This window comes from Apteryx rowi, unplaced genomic scaffold, assembly GCF_003343035.1.
Source record: "Apteryx rowi isolate R43461 unplaced genomic scaffold, aptRow1 scaffold_443, whole genome shotgun sequence".
Classification (NCBI taxonomy): Eukaryota; Metazoa; Chordata; class Aves; order Apterygiformes; family Apterygidae; genus Apteryx; species Apteryx rowi.
The window spans coordinates 711,408-737,054 of record NW_020450698.1 but is presented as its reverse complement, the minus strand read 5'-3'; the positions used below and the strand labels follow the sequence as shown (position 1 = coordinate 737,054).

The 25,647-nt window shown below is 39.7% G+C and overlaps 1 protein-coding gene across 1 annotated transcript; it reads left to right on the top strand.

Moving 5' to 3' along the window:
- The first annotated feature begins 10,918 nt into the window (after nt 1–10,918).
- PVALB (parvalbumin) lies at nt 10,919–18,122 on the top strand. Its single transcript, XM_026076929.1, has 5 exons — nt 10,919–10,933; nt 11,374–11,441; nt 13,412–13,544; nt 13,954–14,063; nt 17,906–18,122. Exons 2-5 carry the CDS (start codon nt 11,381–11,383, stop codon nt 17,932–17,934), a joined length of 333 nt encoding a protein of 110 aa, XP_025932714.1. The 5' UTR covers nt 10,919–10,933; nt 11,374–11,380; the 3' UTR covers nt 17,935–18,122.
- The last annotated feature ends 7,525 nt before the right edge of the window (nt 18,123–25,647 follow it).

Sequence of the window (25,647 nt, the reverse complement as noted above, 5' to 3'; positions counted from 1 at the left end):
TGGAAAGTCCGTCTCCTCCTCCTCTCATCCATCCCCCTCACTGGCAGGATTGAGGAGAAGATGACCTGGGCTCCCAGACCCTTGCTGAAAAGGAAGGGTGAAGAGGATTTAGAGTGTACCTGAAAGAGAAATCATCTATCATTCCCTCACAAGGCATTAACAAACTTTCTCCCTTCTGAGACAAGAAAGAACCACTCTCCTTCCCCTGTCTCTTGTCATTACAGTTTTGGGCAGTATTATAATATACACGCTTATGAATATAATTAATAATTAGGAAAAAAAAAATCTAGCTCTATTAAGAAAAGGCAAGAAAAACCCAACTGAAAAGAGACCATATTCTGTGCAATACACAGGGTGAACTCGGTAGCACAGAAGCGGTCAAGTAGTGAACAGATCCTCTCTGTGAAAAGGAGGATCCCCTTCCTTCACCCAGGTGAAACTTCTATCACAGGCTGTACTTATCAGAAGTAAACTCTAGAGCAACAGAAAAGGATGGTACATTGTTGAATATATTTTGCCTGGACAGGATGCAACATGCAATTTCTTGCATCACTACATCACATGGTCTCATGCAAATCATTGAATCTGTTCGTGTTTCAGTTCTCTGCCCTTTAACAGGAGTTAAGTGCTGTTGGAAAGATAAATTCCAAAACAATTAGACAACAGAATGGAGGATATGGATGTACGCTCAGGGAGCTCAGAGATCAACAAGCTTTCTTGTATGGCCTGCTACATTGTTTTTTCTTTCCAAAATTAGAGGTTAAGACATTAGAAACATCAACAGAAGCACAGAAAGATAGCAGAGATGATACATTTCAGTGAGGCAAAATGCTGCAAATCAGCATGGCACTTGTGTATTGTGAGTCTCTGCTTCATACAAAAGCAAGATAATAACAATCATTTTTCTGAAAGTATCTCACTCTTCTTTAAGACATCAGCTTCTGTGTCCCACTGATATCAAAACTCAAGGGGCCTGGGAGCTACTGCCTCTTACAAATAACTGTCAAAATACTATAACACCAAGCTCCAAGTGTTGTTGCGTATCATTCAGATCTGTATCACACGCTACGTTTGATGCTCCACTTCTAGGTTATATTTCCACTACCTAGACATGGGATATTCACAAAGTTTTGAAAGGAAAAGTACAAAAAGGCCCTGCAATAAGATCATTTATGTAAGAGATATGGTCACAATGAAACTTTCTGGGAATGGGAAACATCCAAGAGAAAATGTAGGTCTATCCAGAACAACAGTTCAAATGGGCAGAATCCAAAAAATGTATGTAAATATCTCTGAGATTGCTTAGTCTAGTAATACTATTTCAAATATTGCAAATAACGTTGTAAATCTTTGGAGCAAAAGTGAACTTCTTCCCAGTTGCCTGGGAAAAAATGAAATCCCCATACACAAGGTTATGAATGAGGTGATAAAATGATTATAAAAAGGAATGTTTAAAATGGAATTGTAAGTGAAAGTTGTGGTACACTGGTAATGACAGGGAAGATTTACTTCTCCTAGGAGGATAACAGTGAGTCCCTCTTTAATAAACTTTCTCCACAGAAGAGCAGAGGATGAGGTTGTTACAGAAGATAAACTCAAATTTCCCATATGAGATTTACCTGAGGGAATCACAGATGCAGCCAAAGACAATGCTGCTGGACATCCAATGCTGGAATTTGGGTCCATTCTCATTACAAGAGGTTTAATATAGCTAGCAATAGTATAGATTTCCTTCCTGCAGTCCTTCTTCTACACTACCTAAAGAGATAAAGGAGAGAAAGCACAGGACAATTCAGTGTATGGGTCTGATTCCATCCATGAACCCTACAGAGACTCTCTTTTAGTACCAACCAGTTTATGTTTTGTGTGGATCTGCCTATCAATAACTAGACTGGGGCCCTTCAACTCATTTTGCTGGGGTGACTGAAATAATACTACAGAATAAAGACTAAGATTTGTTAGCTAATGGATTACCAATAAATTAACAGTTGACACAATGCCGCTCCTTTTCTGATGCTAGTTACAGACCTTCTTAGCCAGCACTTTCCATTTGGGATATTGACAGGGAAAGACCCAACTCGCCATTTCAGCATCACAACTATGGAATTCTTCCCACTCTCTGTTTACTCAGAAACATATGATTCCTGTACAAACCTCTGACTATTAAATTCATCTGACTGTGCACTAACAGCTCTGAGATAAATTGCAAAACCTTAAGAAAAAAAAACAGATTTGTGAAAGAATAACTATCAAAATTTGGGTTAGCACAAGACTCCAATTGCTAAAAATGAAGCCAAGTTTCCCCAAAAAGCTGTTTATGCTGATCTAAATGCTATGAATCCTCTCCTACCACCAGCCTTGTATAAATAGGAATAAGCAATGAAACCACTCTTCTGTTGTGCTGGTTTATCCTGAAATATAACTCCTGTGGTAATAACTATATAGGCTTGTCCATCCCAGTGTGAATAACACCAGAGTGGCAAATGAGACAAATGTTTGATATCCACAAGTGTCTGTTGTAAAGAAAATGACTGTTTCCATTCCCTTAACCTAGTGTCAGGGATTCCCACTGGGCCTAACAGCTTTTCATCCTGCTGTTAGTATCCATTTGAGAGTGGCTAGGAGGTGTTATGATACATAGATCTACTCTTTCAGGACTACCTTCTTCCTTGTTTGGCAATCAGAGCCAAACTCTCACCAGGAATTTATACAGAAACACCTATCACTGTTTTCATTTGTATTATCTGCTTTGGGTGATATTGCTCAAGACATTTCACTTACTTTTCCACATCATTTACAATGCAAGCCGGAGAGTCTCAAAAACCCACTGGTGGAATGGACTATTAGTGACCTACTTCTAGCCTCTTGGGTATCTCTTGCAGCCATTTGCTATTTACAGCTTTTGAGTCAATCATCAGAAGAGTCTTATGTAAAAATGGAACACCTAAACTTTGATTCAAGAAATACAGACCTCCCAGGCAAATCAAATAAACCATTTCATGGACTATTAATAAGTAACAGAACCTAAAAAGCCTTATTCAATCTGATATATTCCATCTGGCAAGAAGAAAATAATTAGTATACACAAAACAACTGACATTTTCAGTTACTAGTGTGTAAAATGTACACGTAGCTGAATAAGTATGCTCATTTGCAGCTTAATGAAAGCATATATAAACTCAAGAACAGCATATCAGCAAAGAGTCACAGTAAACAAGAACTAATTTTTTCTGATTTGTGTTAGGGAGAAAAAGAATTTTCCCCTGTGGGTATTATGAGCCATTCCTCTTAATCGAAATATCTTTCACATACATTCTGCCCATTTGATCCTTCCACTTTTCACACACACATAGTATCATAAACTACACTGAAGAAAATAAGAAATTAAGAACTGCCACACTGGATCAAAGAAAAGTTCCCTCTAGCCCAGTACCCTGTCTCTAACAGTGGTCATAGACAAAATGCCGTAGAAGTAATGTAAGAGCAAGGCAAGCATATATGATACTTTCTTCTAATCTCATCTCAAATCCCAACCACTTCAGCTCAGGAACTTCCTAAGCTGGATGTGGCCCATACAAATTTGGTAACCCTCCGTGAATCTCTCTTCCATGAATTTGCCCATTCTCCTCTCCAACCCACAAAAGCTCTCAGTATCACAACATACCTTGGCAAAGAGTTTGGCAGGCTAAATTTGATAGGTGCTACATTCTATATTATGTAAATGTATCTTTTGAAAAAGATACAAATTGCGCTCACCAACAGGAAAGGTTTAGCTGTACTTTTTCCAGGAAAGGTCTGCCATAAAATTCTAGCCAACTTCTAATGTATTTACATTTGATCTTCATACTTATACTCATATTTGCTCCCACTACTCCAAAAGACTTTTGGTACAGGGTTTCTGGAATCCTGAATCCCAGTATTGTATGGTTTATGGTTATATGGGACACCTCTTTGTAAGGCAGCTCATTTCAGTTAAGAAGAATAGTAATATGATATTTCTTCAGGTTTTTTGGAAGTAATATGGAAGAGGACAATATAACTAGGACCTTGTGAGAAGGGGTATGTTTGTTAGCTTCACTAGAGGCAGGAAGAAGAAACAAACACTTAGTTCATAATTCACATGAAAAACACCAAAGGAAAAAATGTTCTTGTAAGGATTTCTATCCTGCTTCTAAACATACGTGAGACCAGCACTGAGCTTTGCCCTAAATGAAAGTGAATGGGTCCCTATGTAATGTATGTGGTCTATAAAATGCTTCAGAATGTTTTTAACTGAAATATGCTGCAGGCATACAAGATATTTTTTAAAGTTTTAGAATTTCTGTGGGAACTGTTTCCAAATCTAAATGCAATGTGGATGGGCACTAGTTCCTATAAAAGACTCGTACTGCGGTAACTTCAACCTGATTTATCTTTCTTGGCTTATATTCTAGGAACAGGTTGGAGGCTATCACAGATACTTTAGGATATTCTACAAGCTCAAGTAGCAAAGTAACTCTATACTATGCTGGACACCACAAAACCATTAAGATGCCAACAAAATTGGAGGAACATCGAAAACAAGCAAGAAGAAAATGATTAGAGGTCTAGAGAGGCTGATTCATGAGGAAGATTTAAAATAAATAATTCTGTATAGCTTGGCTAACCAAGGCCTGGAGGATATTATAACAGTAAAACCAAACAAAAGGCATAAACATCACAGAAACAGCAAAAAAGAAGGCTGATAGAAGGAGTTATATGTGAAAGTAATGAGATAAAAATATATAACAGAAATGTAAACTGGCAACCAAGAAACATATTAACGAAACCTCTACATTTTAGAGTATGTTTCCAAATAAAGGAAGTCATATTATTTATTCAACAAATGAGTAAGAAAAGAAAGGCAGGGTGGGTGAAAGTTGTCAGGCTGGTATCCCTGAAGACTGTAGTTTCTTGTTAAACACACACACTAGACAAAAGGCAGCAGCAGGACAGGCTTCCTTAAAGTGCTAGTTATACATTATGATCCTAACATCAAATATTTCAGGTACATTGGCTTGTATGGACTTGGAGCAGCTTATGACTCGGGTTATAGTTGTTTATGTGTAGCAAGAAAGTGAACAAGGAGTGAAAATGGATGAGAACCCCAATTAACTCTACAATGGATGTATAATTTAAAGGGGAAGCCCGGTCCTAATCTTTTCTTGAATGAATCTGAGATGATAGTTTCAGTAATGTGGTTATATATTTACTGATGAGTGCAGTAACACAAACTTCCTACCCAAATTCTATCATTTCACACAGATGAAATCTCAGTGATCAGATGCCATGTTGCCACAACTCTCCATGTCTTTCAGCTCCAGCCAGACTTGTATTAATGACCTAGAAGGGTCAGAATTTGTATTGTATTCCTCTTACCACCAAAAAAAATCCCTCTTAGTTAATGAAATAACTGACAAGCAACAAAGACCTCACTCTCTGCCTGGTGAGGTCATAAATCTGCTTCTCTCTTTGTAAATAAGCCTTATTAAGAACCAGGTAAAAGGATAAGAAAAGATTTCCACTAATCAGGATGGCTTTCACATCACACAGAGAAATGATAATGACCAGCCCTCCACTTGCTCTTCTTTCACCAGTGCACAAATGCACTCATTCCTATGCATCAGACATGAATGAAGTCACACTCCAGTAGCCAAAAACACAGTCTTACAATTCTTATCCTCTCTAAATTTTCAAAAAAAGGTAAGAGGTAAAAGCTGTCCTGCCAGCTACCAAATGGAAATAGAGGCTCCAGCTAACAACCACAAGATGCTGATATCTCTAAACCAGAATCTAATCGTGGTACTTCATCAAGGGTATACAGTATGTGAAAGTATAATGCAAACTCCACATCAGTCAATTTAGCAAATGACATACTATGAATCATACTGCTCCAAAGGCAACCCACCGGTTGGTTGAAACACTTGGACCCACAAAAGTCAGCTACCTCACAACATAATTAAATACAAAGTCTCACCTGTTCTGAGCTACTGCAGAGAGTCAGTGCTTGTCAAAGCGAGGAATAAAGGAGGCTGCCTAAAATGCAATATTGCTTCCCCTACTACTGTAGAACACAGAAAACTCAAAGACCACTACAGGAAATGTAATGCAAATAAATAAGACAGAGAACATTAAACTGATTGAATTAATCTTTGTCATATTTGATTCAATAAAGCTTCCACTTTTGAAATTACCTCAAGTTGCTGGAGAATTTCCAATTTATCACAGAACTTGGCATCAAAATGATACCGACAACAGAGAAACATAGTTAAATGTTCTTACCCCATCTATACCTCAATTATCTTTCCTCCTTTCTAGGATCAATTAATCAAGGTAGAAAAATCAAATCTCACTTTTGCAGCACCTGCCTTTCCCAAAGGATAATTTCAGATGCATTACAAATGTGTATTACCATTTCATTACAGTCTGGGTTGCTTTTTAACATAAGAACTGTTCATTCTGAGCCCTGAAACAGGGAAGATTTTTTACTAACAAATATACTTCAGATAGATGTGACTTACAGTCCTTTATAAAATATTTCCCTTTCCCAGAAAAACATTAAAGATCAAGAGAAGTGTTCCCAGTCAGATTGCAGAATAGAAGTGGGTCTCAGTGGCATTGTTGTTGTTGTTGTTATTGCTTGATAGAGTAAAAATGAAGGTGTGTTCAAAGGTGTTTTCATCCTGAACAAACAACTTTGTAGTAGATTGACATGAGAATTCATAACTGAAAAGGTTACAGTCAATATATTATGACTGCACATTTTGTAGCTCTCCATTTACAACCTTCCACCTCTCTTAAGTAAGCTCAGGTTTAAAATTTTTTAGACTTCTACAGCACCTTACCCAGTGGAACCCCAACTGGCGATTTTGGATGCCGCTTTAAGTAAGAACAGACATAATCACACAATTTGGGTTTGCTGTTGCCCGCAGAGAGCACCTTCCTGAGTATCTGTGTTAAAGATGACCACATCTAGACTGTGGTCTGTATGAAAATGTATTTCTGCCTTCCTTCAAGACCAACAGATAAACCAAGTGTTGCAGCTTTAAGTGCAGGAATACGGCTTAGGGCTGTTCCCTCTTGTTTCGAGTAGTATCTTCCAGGGCTAAAGAGATGAAAAGACGGATTCTGACCGTAAGCCTTTGCTTTCCCTCACTCTGCTGAGGAGGTTGCATCTTCCTGTTCCCTTCCTTCCCAACATCCTGCTTCATCGTGACAGATCTCTCCAATGCCACCTTTATCTGATGGAGGATGAAGCACCCATTTGCCCCCAGATAGTTAATTCATACTCCTCTCCTCTTCCCCTTACCAATAAAACATCAAGCAGACCATCAGTTTGCCTATGTAATCGGCTTTTACAGCTAAGGGAAGGTGGGTGCCAAGGATTATTAATAGTGTTCCTTGATTAGTTAAGGGAAAGATAAATGTGACACCACCACCAAAATCCCTGAATATCTGATACCAGTGAGGAGTGGGTATCACCTGCCGAAAATAGAAAGAGCAAGAGAGATTATATAAGTGGGGTTCCTACCCCGAGTTCCACCTTTCTTTAGCTGCCTCCAAAACTAACCCTTTCCAGCGTGCTTGAGAGAGATCCAAAAGGTAAGTAGCAAGAAATGTTAACACTTCCACAGCAAGCGTGGATTCACCCGCTCCCAGAAGAAACTCAGGACCTTCGTCTGAGGAAAAGTAGATGCGAGATTCTTCTAACACTCCGACCCGTCCCTCTTCCCACAAATAAAAGTCAAGAGAGACAAAGAGGTGCAAATCTTCAAAACACAGAGGAAAGGCTTCCCGCAGAGACGACTTCAAGAGAGAAGAAAGGGCCATGTAAAAGGAGGAAATAGCTGAACATATTGAGAGAGAATGAGGAGAAAAAAGGGGGGGAAAGTGAGAAAATGGAAATGAGAAGATAGGGGAGGAGAGAAAGTGAAAAAAGCCGCGAGCAAAGACTTGGTAAACAGAATTTACTGAAGTGCTTGGTAGTAAACCAAAACAAAACAAAAACTGTCTCAGGAATTAAATGCCTGTTTATGCACAGATGATGGTAAGCGATGAGATCTAGTTGTTCTCCTTGGCGTGGTCATTAGGAATATACAGGAAATGTGTCTCCCTTTTTGCAAAGGTCTCCCAGTTTCTGCTTGTCTGCAACTGCAGCTTGAATGTTTGGTGTGGGGGCTTCTTGCTGTTCATTAGGTTCTCCCTAAATCGTTTGCTTTTGACAGCGGTGGTTTGATTTCTATTTAATTTATTTAATCGTTTACTTAGTAAGAATATCATCATTCTGTCGCTAACCGAAGGAAGAGTTGATCTACACGAAAGCTTCTTTGCAGTAAACTTGGAAATCCACGATATAGATTTTGCAAAGAGTTCGGGCAGTAAAATTGGCAAAATCTCAGAAATAAAGAAAAACACGTCATCCTTCTCTGAGAGACGATGAGAAAAGGGTGAAGGGCCGAGTGTGAAACTGCCAGTTCGTGAAACGCCTTTTTTTATTAGAATAACATAACATTTTTAACTAAAGTTTGGTGGCTAAAAGCTTCTAGAATTTTGCTAGCTGTCCTTAAAACGGAGGTACTGCTGAGATTACAGATGGGCCTCAGCAATCTATCCACTTTTGATCCAAATTGCCTGTTTCGCAAACCTACATCTCGTTGCTTTCAGTTTCCTGATTATAATCGGTACGGCCTCTCGATTTCTGAATCTGGGACGTGAAACTAGGGGAAATGTTATTTATACCATACAAATGACTCCACCTAATCTGAAGCCTCATTCGCAACTATTTCCTATCACTTTATATCTTCACAGCAAGTTTAGGCCTTAGCGGCCTGATAGATGCGATTAAGAAGGAAAGTGTGGGGGAGATGGCGGGAGAGGCGATGCGAGGGAGACATCGTTAGGGATTCGAGGGAGCTCCTGGGCTCCCATTCCTGAGACACGAGCAGCGAATGAGCCTGAAACGCCAGCTAACTACGCGCATCTGTCTGGTTTGCTTGGCATGAGGCTGTTTAACTCGATTCACGCCTGCCAGCAGAGCGGGCAATGCTGTGCATCACCTCTGCCAGCTACCGGGCTTGAGTTACGCGCGAGGGCAGCCCTCCAAATGCGCTCCTGCGCTGTCAGCAGAGCGGAGCTGACACCGAAATACGAGTCATCTGCAACAAGAGCATCTTCACTGGCTGATGGTCAGGAACTTTCCTGTTTGTAGGGACATAAAAAGAGGCTCTTTGACTCGAAGTGTGAGTAAAGCTCAGCAATGAGTTTGCAAAGGTTTGTAAGAAAGAAAAGAAACTGTGGTGAATGAGGCCCAGCTCCTTTGCGGATTGCACCACTGCTGCATTTAGCGAAGAAGGAAAGTAGATGAATGTCATTTTAGACTGGTGACTTCTCCATTGGAAACAAGAAGGGACTTTTCCCTCTTCGCCCACTTAAGAAAAAATGAGACACCAATTACAGAAGATTATGCAATAGGCACATTGATTTTTCTTGTAAGTAGTTGTATATCGACGGGACTACATTTCAACTAAGTGTAAAATGGACTAAAAATTGATGGATTTTAACCTGTGCTACATGAGGCAACGTTAGTGAGTACTTTTTCAGCTCCATTCTCCAAACTGAACTCCGCTGAAGCAAGGGACCTGAGTACTGTCTTCGTTGCACCCTCTCACCTACCCTCTCCGAAAAAGCTGTGGGGAACAGCGGGGAGCAGCTGAGCGAGAGCTATCTATGTTGGAGAGCGAGCGAAGCTCTTTTGTGGGGTTGCAGTTTATCTTGGGCAAACACCCTACTGCACAGCTCCTCTTTTGCTATAGATCAGGGAAAGTACGTTCAAACTGGAGAGATGGAGTGGGCTCCCGTATCCGTCACCGTTGTTTGTCCTTGGAGAAAACAAATCCTCTCCCGTATTTCAGGAAATACGGAAACATGGAGAAAAAGTTCCAACGGGAGAAAAACGGCAGTCCCTCCCACAGCGAAGAGTCGCAAAGAAAAAAGAAAAGAAAAGGACCCCAATGTCACCTCCTCCTCCGTCCTTCTGCGCTCAGTGGCACACTAATGACTCAACCGTTAGAGCTGAACTTGGGCCGCGGGGAAGAAGGGGGGAGGAGGGGAGGGTCGTACTTTTAAGAAACGCTGAAGAATTGCCGAAAGAGCGAATTGAGTTTTTTTGCGCATCCTCCTCCTTTTCTAAGGCCGCTCTCCCACAGTCTCTCTCAGGACAACGGTGCAATTGCGTCAGCGGGAAGGAGCGGCGGCATCGGATTGCATCTGCTGATACTAGTGTAGGGATTCTGCAGCCACCGCGCTTCCCTCCCCCGCCTTTCTTTACCTGGAGATGCCAATATTCCTGCAGAGATTTGCCCTACTACTGGGCCCTAACGTTGGCTATCTCAACCTAATGGCTCCTGCCCAAACTCTGAAAATAAGTTGGACTATTTGCCGTATTTTATGTGAAAAATGGGCACAGCTTATTAGAGAAAACAAACCTAGAAAATACATTAGAATTCCTAAATGTTTTAGCGGCTCTTTTGACAATTTCGGAAAGTGCCCAGTCCCGGCTAAGAACCCTACCATTGCACAAGAACTACATCTAAGCGTGCTATCACCTCGCATCTCGTTCACCATATTATATCATGAAATATTCTGCAGCATATTGTGCATTACAAATGGGATCTGTAGGATTCGCAGGGATGTGTTAATTAATTCAGCGAGGATGATGCTTAATATGGACTGGCCCAAAAGAAATGAGGTCTAAAAGGAATGTGTGTGAAGGGGAGGGGGGAGGAAGAAGGGGGAGATGTTTGAAGTGTTTGAATGTTAAGGCAAATGTTCAAAAACTACATTTGCTTCCTGACCTCAAGAGCTTCTTGAAGCTTGGCATATGCTGCAGTTCCTTACTCATCACCGAATATAACTGGTAAAGCTCATCCTGACTTACTAAACGAAAAGGATCTGCTCTGCATCGCTAGTCCTTCCACTGCACCTGAAAACTTGACCTTGGCACAACTCTTTCTCCAGTCGGTATTACAACAGACTCTGGCACTGCTCCAGTAAGGCTTAGGCTCCAGTCTTTCCGTGGCTGACCCCCACTTGCATCCTCCCCCCAACCCGGTCCCCACAAATACATCCCCGCACCCTCTCTTCAGCAGAACGCCTGCTTCTGTGGACTGATTGGTGCTTTGCAAAACGGAGAGCGAAAGTCCATGGCACGCATCCACACAGAGCTATATAGCTGGCACAGGTCCAGCCTTTCCCGGTGTGCCATCCCCACACAGCACTGCAGCTTTGGTCATATGAGCAGAAATGATGAGGAAAGCACTTTTTAATCTTTTCGCACTTGCTTCCCTGTTCAAACAGTTGCAGGATGGCTATGACTGACGTGCTCAGCGCTGAGGATATCAAGAAGGCTGTGGGAGCCTTTTCAGGTGAGTGCTTTCCCCCCACCTCCTTCCTCTCCTCAGCATAGGACAGTAGTGCATTTGTTTCAGCTGAGGGAAGATTAGAGGACCTAGCTAGATAAAATATCAAATGAGGATGTGTACAGAAGTGCAGCGAAAGCATGATGGGATTATCAAGTGCAGGGCTGCATCCTCTGCAAAGTTGCCCTGTACATTAGAGAGATTAAATGCTCATTCATTTTAAAGGAAAGCAAGCGGTAACTGCAGACAGACTTTGCTTCTAGCAAGGGGATACGTACAAAGGGAGAAAAGCCCTAGGCAACCCAGGGTGGGTTATGTCCTGATGTGAAATAGAGTAATCAGCCGTGGACGTCGGCAGCTTCCCAGTCTCCCGAAATTCAGTTTAAAGTATTACATAACTACTATTTCTCGTTTCAAGGAAGTAAGAAACAGCTCTTATCTTTCTTCCTATGGGGAACCCCCAAGTGGTTTTTGTTTTTCGGAATGGAGTAGGGGGCAACAGTAAAGCAAGTTAGTGCACTGCTCGACTACAGAAGCTTTCTGCAGGTCAAATGGCTGCAGTAGTCACTAACAGACTCTTCCAGGTTTCAGATATTTCTTACCCTTCTTCATTCGCGACCCCCAAACTGACGGAAACCCCTCTCCATGCTGAGACATTCAAATAATTATTAAGGTTGCTCTCAGAGAAATGTCAGAAATTGTGCTCTGTTGCACACTCCCCGCTCCCCAAACCCCAACCCACACCCCGCTAAAACTACCTGGCTGGTCACACCACCCGGGATAGTAGCCTCTTTCTCTCCTTGTCTGTGCGATGACCTTCCCAAACAGACAAAAGCGCAAAGTCAGCTGAGCCCGAAGAAACTCAGCAGCCCGAGAGTCAAAGGGACCAACAAACTGCTCTGCTCGATCCAGCAGCTTTTTTCCTCATTAGCTTCCATTGTTCTAGGGCCATCTCGAAGTCCCGGAGCAGATGCAATTAGCAGCAGCTAATGACAGAACTCAGTCAAGCAGATCCCGAATGACTGAGTCGTCTTAGTTTTATGTAATAGGAAAAGCTACGGCGGGAATAAGGAGGTATCGAGAAAAAAAAAAAAAAAAAAGTCCACAGCACGTCTTGGAGGTCACTGCACTGGATTTCGCTAACACCTTTCCAAATCTACATCACAGTCGTTAACAAGCCTAGGTGGGTGGGGACAAAAGCGGGTGCGATTAAAGGACAGGAGAGGTGGAGCAGGTAAACTAATTTATCTCCCCTCCAGTTTCAAGGGCTCTTGTTTCTCCCCGGTAATTGTGCCTCACAAGGTCTTACAGGCAGCATACAGCACTCCATTGCAGTGTCCGAGCTTACAAACCACTATTGCACATACCTTTAGCGGTAGAAATGCAATACTGATTTCTAGTAAGCCTTCAGGAAAAACGGAACAGAACTGAAATACCCATGTGCTCCAAAACAGTTCTCGTCAACGTTAGGCTCCGTGGTCGAGCAAGAGTGTTTTTTTTTCACGAGTGGAAATGTCAGGAAATGTTACATATAATCTAATAGCTAGGGTTCACCTTTAGAAGAATGTTTTTAGCATAAAAAACATTTCATTAACTTGGCAAAAAAAAAAAAAAAAGTCTTGCAGTTAAGGCACTGCAGTGAGATGGTGGAGGTTAAACTTTAGTTCCCAACTCTGTCACAGACTTCCTGTGTGACCTTGGGCAAGTGCCCTCATCCCTCTGTAGCTCAGCTCTTCATCCGCAAAAGGGAGACAGTACCTCTCTCATCATTTGTTCATTTAAATTACAGTGTCTTTGGGGCACGGGCTATTACAGTGTGGACGTCTAGCTCCTACCACAGCTAAGCTTCAGAATGTGGTTTTGCCTTTCAGGGTAGGACATGCAGCAATAAGGAAGAAAACTATGGGTATGTGTGTTTATGTATATATGTTTCAATAATTTTTCTAAACAGTTGTCTGCATTTTCATTTCTTGTAGCTGCTGAATCTTTCAACTACAAGAAGTTTTTTGAGATGGTGGGATTGAAAAACAAGAGCCCAGAAGATGTGAAGAAGGTTTTCCGCATTCTTGATAAGGATCGAAGTGGCTTCATCGAAGAGGACGAATTAAAGTAAGTAAAGATAAATCCTTCTCAAATAACCTTACCTTGAGAGTCTAATTTCCTATTTTCTTTTTATAAAAGGCTGTAGATAATAGCACACAATTCAGTCTTCTGACTGGTATTTTTGTGCTATAATCAGTTGTTTGCTGGTTGTATAACCTAAAGTGTGTTGGAGGTAACTAGGTGTAGCTTTTATGGCAGGATGCCTGAAACACACGAATGATCTATACTTTACTGATAGTACTTCAGTCAAATGAAGTTTCAGAGTAGACCACTCTTCCTGAATGTTAAAGAAGGTCAACAACAGAGGAGAGGATCAACCCTAGATTCCATTTCAAACATCAAAACAGTGGTACAAATAAATACAAAGTGAAACTGTTCTGAACAAACCTTTCCTTTTTCCACACCTTTTCTCTAGGTTTGTACTGAAGGGCTTTAATCCAAATGGCAGAGACTTATCAGACAAAGAAACGAAGGCTCTTATGGCCGCAGGAGATAAGGATGGTGATGGTAAAATTGGCGTTGATGGTATGTAACTAAAGGAAAAAAGCTTTGATAGTAAAAATCTAATGTTATTCTTACATGCAAGAATAGAGTGAACCTAAGACTCTCACTGAGGGCTGTGACCTTCTGAAGGGCACAATTTGGACTTAATGAAATGTCAAGTCTTGCTGCGTTTCCTGTACCTTACAAACTTCATGGGAAACAGGAGCCGAGTTCCGACACTAGAGGGGGCAAGAGTTTACAAAACCCCAAACCTAGTTAAGGCACACTACAGCATAGGAGGAAGTACCCAATCCCACTTATATTTAAATCAGTTAAATTGATCTATTGATTTCAGTAGAGTGAGGATCAGGGCACTGGGAGTTCATGGACGCCAAGATTTACTATAAATCCCAATAGGGAAAAAAAGGGGAAAAAAAAAAAAAAAAGCTGAGTACCAGCATTTCTCCTTGATTGTTAAATAGGAAAATAATGCAAGACTTCAGATGACTTAGCAAGCAAGTTCTTAAAATTCAAAGTACATCCAGTCTGCTAAGGAACCTCTCTACAACAACTGTGTATCCAGCTTCTGCTAGTGTTTATACAGGTCATAGCATCACTCATAGCATTGCTAAAAAAATATTGCTGTTTTCTATTATCCCTTAGGATGAATCAAATTAGCCCACATACAGGGAAAAAAGAGGGAAAGGGAGAAATGTATCACTGAAACACACTGGAAGAGACACCAAGAGATGCATTTCTGAATTCAATCTTTCCCCATTGCAGGAGATAGTAGCAGACATTTGTGGCCGGAGTACAAAATCAGCTAGACATCATTAAACAATGACAGATTCCTAAGTTTCCACCATATTGAAAGGCCATATGGTAGGTTAAAATCTAAAAACATCTAAAAATCCCAGAGATCAGGCAACACAGAGATATGAGATTTATAAAAATGTCTCCAAATAAAGGGAATAAAAGGCAAAATGAGGTTAAGTAACAGTCTCCTAGTTTAGAAGCTGAAGAAATGATATACCAAATCATCCATTGACATATTAGTCAGGCGATACATTAGCTAAATTGCCTGTTTATAGCACACTGGCATACCAGTTACTATGATCCTATTTCTAATCTAAAGCTTCTTAAGTTCTCAGAACATGATGATATAGCAGTGGCAGATGAGAAATTGTGAAGCATCCAGGGAAGTTCCTGCTGAACTTTAGCAGCATTATTGAACCTAGGAGGGTGTCTTTATTTGAGATACTTTCACATGCTTTATTGTATTGGTCCTTCTTATTCCCATTAAAATTAGTGGAATATTAATGGGCAAGATTTTTGGAAGAAAACTTGATTCAGGTAAGTAAGCTTACGGCAGCCAACATGACATCAGATACTTTTTCAGTAATCCCCTAGAGGATGCAAAATGAGTAAAAGTCATGATAAAAATGAAAAATCTTTTGGAAGTCCTTCTTCTCTTATCCCTCTTTTTGCTTTTGTATCTTATAAAATAGATTAGTGTAAATCATTATTTACAAAGTTTCCAAAATAGATTTGCTATTGTAGGAGATAACGTAGAAAACAAAATCTGATGAGAGAAATCACTAGCCTACAACATATTCTTTGTAATTATATTTGGCGTTTCAGTAAAATACTACAAGGTATGCATTAGGCTGAAATATGCTAGTAAGCTATACTAAGCACAATGAAATAATCCTCTCCTTTTAAGTCAGAGCTTTGATGTAAGACAGCTAGTAAATTATTTTAGATGCCAAAACAGCCCAAATCCTTGTAACTGGAAACTATAGTTTGTGCAAAGGAAGATGTAACTTAGTTTAGTTTGGAAGGGGAATTACAACTGAAAAAAAGGATGCAATCAATCAAAAGGATTATTTCACTAACAGGTGATTCAGAGGCAATAAACATTTATAAGAATGACCAATAGACAGGCAGTAATATAGTGTTTTTTATATCAGAAGCTTTTCATATATCAGTAAAGTTTGTAACAATATTCCCACAAGCCATCTGCAGTTGGGCTAACCTTTATATGAAGACAAACAGCGAACAAATTTTACAAAGCTATTCACTTCATACGTATTTGAAATATCTAAATCTGTCATGCACATTGAAAATACTGGAAAAAGTATAATGTGTATAGCGGTTATTCATGACAGGCCATTTTATAGTTTGTCTGATATCAGGAAGTACCCCTGAAATATATTGCCAATACAGTAATAATATCACTATCATAATATATAATATTATGGCTGCAAATATGAATAACCTTTCCCAAGTATATTTCACAGACAAAACTTGTTATAAAAAGGATTCAGTTAAGCTGAAGCAAGTATAACAACATGTTCTAACAGAATATGCAGAGTTGTTTTTCACTTTTAGAAAGGTTTTATCCATTTGGCATTTGAGTTTCTGCTCTGTAGGATTTATTCACAGTCATTTGATAATCATAGTCTTTTTCCTTCTCTGCCCAGAATACTCTTGATTCCTAACACAAGTGCTTTACTTCATCTCTTAAATTCAGTTTGCAACACGTTCAATTTATGTACTCACCATGTCCAGGATTTACACATGTTTTGTGTTAAGTATTCTGCATCACTAATCCTGATTTGGATTTACATCTTTCAAAATGATGAACAAACATGGTTTTAATTTAAACCCTCTGGAATTTTTATTTCTCAGTCTGGTTTGTCAGGGTTTGGCAAAATGTTTTTTGCACACATCTACCATATTAGTCAGTAGGGTAACAATCTCACTTTTTTGAGTCAAGCATTTTTCAGTTGAACATCAGAATTCTCTTACAAATGCCTGATTTATAGCTACTGGGTTTTTTTGGTTGCAAGACATTACTCCTCTTTATGTCAAACTTCAATAATTTTCTCAAGTCTTTACAGATGACTACGTCCTCCTTTTGTCATTTTCCTGTCAGCTGATTATGTTAAACCCATAAACCACTCTCTCTATTCATCCTCTAATCCTTTTATCATTTTTGTTGCCCTTCTTGGGAATCCCTCCAGTTTTGTCATTTTTAATGCTCTGAGGCACACACAACTGTGGAAGGTATTCTCACGGGTGACTACTCCAAGACTAGACAGAGTTAGGAATTATAACTTCCTTGGGCAATGTAGTATTCAGAGTGCAGTATGCCAAGCAGCTACTCACTGAGATACAGATGTGCCTTCCCTACGCTTTATCATCCTGCTGAAAGACACACTATATACCAAAGCACAGAGTAACCCCAAACTGCAAATACATATGTTTATGTAAGTATTATGGATGTAGCACTAATAAAAGTTAGAAGGTAAAATCCTGGCCCTCTGAAATCAAAGGAATTTTTGTCATTACCATCAATATGGTCAAGATTGCTGTGCAGATTTTTACAGCAGAGAGAGTATCAACCTTCTGTTTTTGTAATCTGTCATTTTCAGTCAATTTGCCTTTATAAAATCAAGTTTAAATGCAATATATTCATAATATAAGGACACAGATACTCTGAGAGACTCATTAATGAGTCTCTTCACCAAACTCTAATGTAAAGGAAATCCTATTTCACTACAAAATTTAATTTCTAGTTCTTGAGTTCATCCCATTGAGATTTAAAAAGGAAAAACAGGGAACTAATCAAGTTCTTCAGATGAACAATGGTGGACAGTCTTGATGGTCTGCCATGTATAGAATTTCTTCTTTAACCTCAAAAAATCCTTTCACTCCAGTGTAAGATTTCCTAAATCATACTTTCCCTTTAACTTGGATTTCTTTGTTGTTCTGCTACTGTGATGTTCCTGCTACATCAGTGACTCTGTAATCATTATAATATGCTTGCTCCTTGTTTACTTTTATTTTTAATATTTTAAAATAATTTTTCTCTTCTCCAGAATTTGCAACTATGGTGGCTGAATCATAAAGGCTTTGACCAATGCAAACCCTTCATCCATCCTTCACTGCCCAATTCCAACCACCTCCTGCTGACTGCTTGGCTCCTGTTCTATTTAATCATGTTATTTTATACTCTAGCTCTGTTCTCTGCAATCCTGTAACTCTGCAACTGTGCTGAAAGATACTGATAAAATAATAAAGGTCACATCAATCTGAGCTTTATTCTCTCTCACTGTGACTGGTTTCTTCTTTCATATAGTCTTGGCACACGTTAAGAGAAAAGGAAATCCGTTTTACTCATTTTTGCTGACACTCCTGCTTCTTTTCCCTATTTAAGGTAAAGTTGGAAGAAATTTTAAAAAGCATTTGGTATAAAACATGCATATAATAAGTCATTCAGTCCAAATTCTGAATTGTGCCAAAACTGACCCTGCTAAATGGATGCATACTCATACCCTGGAAAATCTCTAGTAATGGCAATTACCCAATTTCATTTGACAGTTTGTTCTTTTGTCTTAATCACTGTTATAGCTATGAAGTATTTCCTAATACTTAACCTACATCTTTCCTGCTGCATTTTGGTGATCAGTGAATTGATCCTTGTTTTTATCAAAATTTGTTAAATTTGTCTAGTGCAGTGGGATTTTTGGATAAAAGGTTTGATAGGAATATCAGTTGGTGCCAAGAATGCATGGAGATAACCTCAAACTATTGAAATGCAATCACTTTTAAAATGCAGGATATGTTTACTAGTGACATTAAACAAGTATCTAGGAAAGGAATAATGGATGTTTCAAAAGAAACAACATGATGAATTTCAGAGAAGGAAGCATTTGGCATCAGCACCAAAAATCAGCACTGATGCTACTGTTGACATTCCCACTGTTAAAACAGTGTATCAAAAAATTCCATGACAAAGCATAACTCTCTTAAAACTTCACAAAAAAGGTGAATATCTTTTTTTAAGCTACATATGAGAAACTGAGACTCAAGCCGAAAAAGTGATTAGCCAACAGTAAGCCTATGGCAGAGCCAAGAACTAAAACCTTGCTGCCCAAATCCTAGTTCAGTAACCTTGACACTAAGCTACTCCTTTCCACCTTCTTTGTTTGTTTAAGCAAAGGTTGAAGGGGGAAAAAAATCACTTTTGAGCAACATCTTCCCCACATCCTGACAGAGCATTGATTACTGTTGCAAACAAAAGGAAGGAAATCTGCCATTTGTGGATTCCAAACTACTCCCTGCAGCAAATTGTTCCATTCTGATTTATTCTCACTAATTTATCATTAACACAAAGATAAAAGACTGAAACCCTGTCACCATCACTCTGAACAAAAGCCCATTCTTTGCAACAATGATTACCAGCGCTACTTGGGAAGCCAATAAACACACCTAAAGCTATTCACACTACAATAACTCACAAGGAATACTTTTTGCTGCAGCTGCTGTTCATTCAAAAGAAATCCTCTGGTTTTGCAAAAGGTATGTATGGGTATGAAGAATGTATTCATTTTTAAATATTCTAAATAAAATAAGTGAAAATGGATTGCAATAAGGCAAGACTGTTTACGTCTTCCTTTTCTCGGCAGCTGCTGACCTCAAGTGGTAAAAAAGATGTAATTGCAACAGCATATGGTGCAAACAAAAGATTACAATCCCAATTATTAGAATATCACAAATAAGAACCATGTAATCACAAAATCGACAAAAAGATGGCGACACAAGCAAGGTATGATTCCAGCCCTTTATATTCTCTTTCTTTTCTTTGAATCTGCAAGGATTTATATTATAAAGCATTTCTATGTGACATGCAATCTCAAATTTTATCCAGAACTTTACCAAAAAATAACAAATAAGTCAACACAGCCATTAATGAGTCTGAAAAATTATTTATAGTAAATTGTATGTAATAAATTACATTAATCCAATATTAATAGAGGTAGTTTACAGGCATAAAAGTTTGAAGACTTTTGAAGAATCATGATTCCTACATCAATTTGTGTTCATATTATTCTCTCATTCACTCCTGAACAAGCAACACTAAGCAAGCATAAGACTTGATTTGGCCTGAAAATTTTCTATTATGTAATGATAGATAAGATGAAAAGAAATATCCTTTTACTTTCAAACTGAAAAAATAATTACAATATGGATACCACTTACAATGAATAGAGAGATCTCCAAAATATCACTTTCCTGTTTCATGGTAGACTGCACATGATACTCTAAACAAGAATTAATATTTCTCTATCCACGCATTTGTTCAGTTTATTCAAATATGCTACCAGTATACGCAGGACCTATGTAAGCAGAAGTCTCATAAAATCTGTTTTAAAACACATCTTTTCTTAACTGCATTTTAAATTCAAAGTTTAAATTTCAATGTTTCACACCTGTATCACTAAAACAAAAAAGTCCCAAGCAGGCGTTTAGCATAAATCAATTTCTGCCTGAACCTAAAATCATTGTTTTATGCATTATCCAGCTCAGTACTTAGATTCCTGCTTTTCCAACACAAATTGCTTCCATACTTTACCCAAATCTGGAATTGTTCCATTTCCATTGATAAAAATTCTCAGAATTTTCCTGACTGATTCTGCTACGAAGAAGTTATGTAGCCGTGGCTCAAAATTTTGCAGCAAACTTGAATGCAAAATTTTAAGTTATAATAAAATAAATAATATATTATATATACAAAACATTAAATTATTCATTCTCATATAACCCTCATTTTAATGTATTCAAGACTCTCAAAGAATCTAACATGAAGATTGGAGAAAAAGTTTTGCCACAAAATTAAATCAAGCTTTCATCATAGGCTGTGGATCACAGTACACTTAACATACACAGAAAATCCACATTACTCTGCATTGCACTATTTCATATAGAAAGACGCTTTATTTTCACAGGCATAAGCAAAGAAGCAAAATTAAATTTCTCCAAGAAACATTTATCTTGAATTTCTTAATTGGCATATTACATCTTCTCCGCTGTCCTGAGCAGTAAATGTTCTGTAATTTTCTCCACTCTTGTAATAAAGGAAAAGTTATAAAACACCAAATCCAGCCAGCATGTTGAAGATAAAACCTTAGACAAGTACTCATCCTTTTCTTAGATACAGAGACAGTATTTTGAAACAAGACAAAAACACAAAATTTAAGATTTGTAAATTATCTTTACTCATACAAAAAAAGACACTACTTATTCACACTGATATTATGTATTGCCAGGAAAGAAATGCAGCACTCTTTCAACTACAACTCAAAAGGAAGAAGAGCCAAAAATCCACAAGTCTTAAACAAATAATAATTTTCTGACAAATGACAAATTAAGATCTAATAAAAAAGCTTTGCACCAACCAAACACCACCAATCCTTAACACATCTCAGATCACCAATACCAAACTTTTTACTAACAAATTCATAATTCTTTATGTTTTACATGGTCCTTTAGAGCTCTTAATGGAGTTTCACAGATCAGCAATTTTCCACATGTCTTATTTTGGGAACCAATGGACTGGAGACCTGTTCATTTTGCCAGAGCTGAGATAAGATTTATATTTACAGTCTATCCATCAGTCCTGAGCTTATCACTGTAAACCTAAGGTCTGATGATTGCTTCTACCCTTTGTTCACTTCATCAAAGCAAAGTTTGCTTATTTGCTTCTTTTGCCTTCTTTTACTTCACAACTTTTGTGGGGGAAGTAAGGACACTTTTCCCTGTTTCTAAATACTTTCAAACACTGGGAACACATTTCACACTCTTCCTTCTAGCAACAAACAGTTTTATCAAAGCCTTTGTGCTATAGGTGTCTATACATGGATATATTCTATCCAGAACAGAGTTAACATTGTTATTGCTATGGAATTAAAATGTGCAGCTGTGCAAAATATTTTAAATAAGCTCTGCCTCCACAAAATAACTCAATGTTGAAAATTATGAATTTATACAAGGTTCAGCAAGGACACAAATTAGTCCACAAAACCTTTATTAGTGAGCAGAAAGCACAAAAGAACTCCATTTGACTGTAAAGTCCCAGACTGAGATTAAGTGGTCAGCAGAGAGAGAATACATTATTTTATTTATAAATCAATTGCAAATGATAGAGAAATTATATGGCATACAATAACACATCAAAATTAAGCTGTGATTAAAGCATGTGCTAACATTCTTGTGTTAACTATACCCAGAAACCAGGGGTAACAAAGATACAAGAGCATAGGCTTTAGCATATGTCGGTGATTAGAACACCTCCTCTAGGACCTGGACTCTGCTCTTGATAATACATGATTAAACCTGATCTGCTGCACAATCACACCTTCATTTTGAGAAAGTATGTTGGCAGATGCTCTTATCCAGAGACCTACACTTTAGAAATTTGGAAACTCTCTAGAGCACCAACATTTAAAACAACTTTTTTCCTAAAAAAATGAGAGAAGCAAAATGTGTCTTAAGGGGGTATATATGCACATGAGAGATCAACTGTCAAAAATTTCCCAGACAGTGAGATTCCTAATGTGGACTTATGTATTTCACAAAGGAGGAAGTACATTTCTGACTAGTGCACTTCTAGTTAATAAAGTAACAAAGCTTAACAAAGCTTATCGAAGGTTGATACAGTTTTAAAGACAGAAGTAATATAAATGCAAATATCAGAATCCCTTCTCCAGCCACCAGACAGAGGAAACTGCAGTAGCTACAACAATAAAAGGACTGGGATATCCAGAAGAAAATATTGGGGGGCATTTAATCACAGAATCACAGAATGGTTGAGGTTGGAAGGGACCTCTGGAAATCATCTAGTCCAACCTCTCTATTCAAGCAGGGTCACCTAGAGCACATTGCCCAGGATCATGTCCAATCTGCTTTTGAATATCTCAATGGATGGAGACTCAACAACCTCTCTGGGCAACCTGTTCCAGTGCTCTGTCACCCTCACAGTCAAGAAGTTTTTCCTCATGTTCAAACGGAACTTCCTGTGTTTCAGTTTGTGCCCATTGCCTCTCATCCTATTGCTGGGCACCACTGAAAAGAGTCTGGTCCCATCCTTTTGACACCCTCCCTTAAGATATTTGTATACATTGATAAGATCCCCTCTCAGTCTTCTCTTCTCCAGGCTAAACAGGCCCAGATCTCTCAGCCTTTCCTCATAGCAGAGATGCTCCACTCCCTTCATCATCTTCGTAGCCCTACACTGGACTCTCTCCAGTAGTTCCATATCTCTCTTGTACTGGGGAGCCCAGAACCGGACACAGTACTCCAGATGTGGCCTCACCAGGGCTGAGTAGAGGGGGAGGATCACCTTCCTCAGCCTGCTGGCAACACTCTTCCTGATGCACCCCAGGATACCAGTGGCCTTCTTGGCCACAAGGGCACATTACTGGCTCACAGTCAAATTGTTGTCCACCAGCATTCCCAGGTCCTTCTCGGCAGAGCTGCTTTCCAGCAGGTCAACCCCCAACCTGTACTGATGCCGGGGGTTATTCCTCCCTAGGTGCAGGACCCTGCACTTGCCTTTGTTGAACATCATGAGGTTCCTCTCCGCCCACCTCTCCAGCCTGTCCAGGTCTCTCTGAATGGCAGCACAGCCCTCTGGCGTATCAGCCACTCCTCCCAGTTTTGTATCAGCAGCAAACTTGCTGAGGGTGCGCTCTGTCCCTTCATCCAGCTCATTGATGAAGAAGTTGAACAAGACTGGACCCAGTACTGACCCCTGGGGGACACCACCAGCTACAGGCCTCCAACTAGACTCTGCACCGCTGATCACAACCCTCTGAGCTCTGCCATTCAGCCAGTTCTCAATCCACCTCACTGTCCACTGATCTAGCCCACACTTCCTGAGCTTGTCTATGAGGATGTTATGGGAGACAGTGTCAAAAGCCTTGCTGAAGTCAAGGTAGACAACATCCACTGCTCTCCCCTCATCTACCCAGCCAGGCATTCCATCATAGAAGGCTATCAGATTGGTTAGGCATGATTTCCCCTTGGTGAAGCCATGCTGACTACTCCTGATCACCTTCTTGTCCTCCACATGCTTGGAGATGGCCTCCAGGATGAGTTGCTCCATCACCTTTCCAGGGATGCAGGTGAGGCTGACTGGCCGGTAGTTTGCCGGGTCCTCCTTCTTGCCCTTTTTGAAGACTGGGGTGACATTGGCTTTCTTCCAGTCCTCAGGCATCTCTCCTGTTCTCCATGACCTTTCTAACATGATGGAGAGTGGCCTAGCAATGACATCCACCAGCTCCCTCAGCACTCGTGGGTGCATCCCATCAGGGCCCATGGATTTGTGGGTGTCAAGTTTGCTTAAATGATCTCTAACCCACTCCTCCTCCACCAAGGGAAAGTCTTCCTTTCTCCAGACTTTCTCTCTTGCCTCCAGGGTCTGGGGTTCCTGAGGGCTGGCCTGAGCAGTAAAGATTGAAGCAAAGAAGGCATTCAGTAACTCTGCCTTCTCTGCATCCTTCATCACCAGGGCACCCACCCCATTCAGCAAAGGGCCCACATTTTCCCTAGTCTTCCTCTTGCTACTGATGTATTTGAAGAAGCCCTTCTTGCTGTCCTTGACATCTCTAGCCAGATTTAATTCCAAACGGGCCTTAGCCTTCCTCGTCGCATCCCTGCATACTCTAACAACGTTCCTATATTCCTCCCAAGTTGCCTGTCCCCCTTTCCACATTCTGTATACTTCCTTCTTCTGTTTGAGTTTTGCCAGGAGCTGCTTGCTCATCCATGCAGGTCTCCTGCCCCCTTTGCTTGACTTCTTACTCATAGGCATGCACCAATCTTGAGCTTGGAGGAAGTGATCCTTGAATATTAACCAGCTCTCTTGACCCCCCCTTCCTTCTAGGGCCCTAACCTACGGGATTCCTCCAAGTAGGTCCCTGAAGAGGMCAAAGTTTGCTCTCCTGAAATAAGCTTACCGAACATGCAGCTAGAAAAGATGTTTCTTCATAAACTCATTTGGTCTTCCGTGTAGGAAAACCTAAAGGAATGGATCTTGGCAATGCCTAAATCAGAATATCCAACCTTTACAACAACAACAACAAAAATTCTACGAGATAGTAGTCTGAACAATTAATGGTTTGTGTACAAGAACACAGTTGGTTTCAGTGGTGTTACAGTGGTACAACACTGGCATTAACGAATGGAAACTTAGGCCTTCAGGTGGTAAGAATATGGTAAACTTCAACATTAACTGCAATTTCTTCATTGTGGAACTTCTACACAGGTAGAAAGGGACCAAGGAACAGAGGTCAAATGCCTAACAGATTACTATTGGAGGGAAGGGTCATGGCTTACTGAAGAGACAAATTGACCACTGAAAAAAGAACACTGAAAAAGTGGCATTTTCAGGTTTTGGAAACATTGCCTCGGAGGATTTTCTTAGTTTAATTTTTTAATTGTTAAACTTCACTTTCAGTAACTTTAATGCCATGCAGTTTAGCAAAAGTATCACTAAAAAGATACTGAAATATACAGGTAATGTCAAATTATCAAGTACTCTTATTACTGCTTTAATATAAAGAAGAATCACAATTATGTGGCTGTGCTAATTTATGCTTCCTTCTGTAGATGAATGAAGATTTTCTATCTTAAAACATTTGCATTCCTCCTGTCCCCCCAAAGTAATTTTCAATTTTGCTGGATTCAGCACAACTGCATCTACTCCTTCAGCTACAATGGGTTGTTGAAATAAAGCTATTGTGCAGCACCTGCTCTTAGTCAGAGCTCAAATCAGAGG

Excerpts from the sequence above, each read along its gene's own strand:
- PVALB (XM_026076929.1), top strand. The coding sequence starts at position 11,381 with ATGGCTATGACTGACGTGCTCAGCGCTGAGGATATCAAGAAGGCTGTG. Across the intron at positions 11,442-13,411 it reads GGCTGTGGGAGCCTTTTCAG|CTGCTGAATCTTTCAACTAC; the intron begins GTGAGTGCTTTC and ends CATTTCTTGTAG. Across the intron at positions 14,064-17,905 it reads TGGTAAAATTGGCGTTGATG|AATTTGCAACTATGGTGGCT; the intron begins GTATGTAACTAA and ends TCTCTTCTCCAG.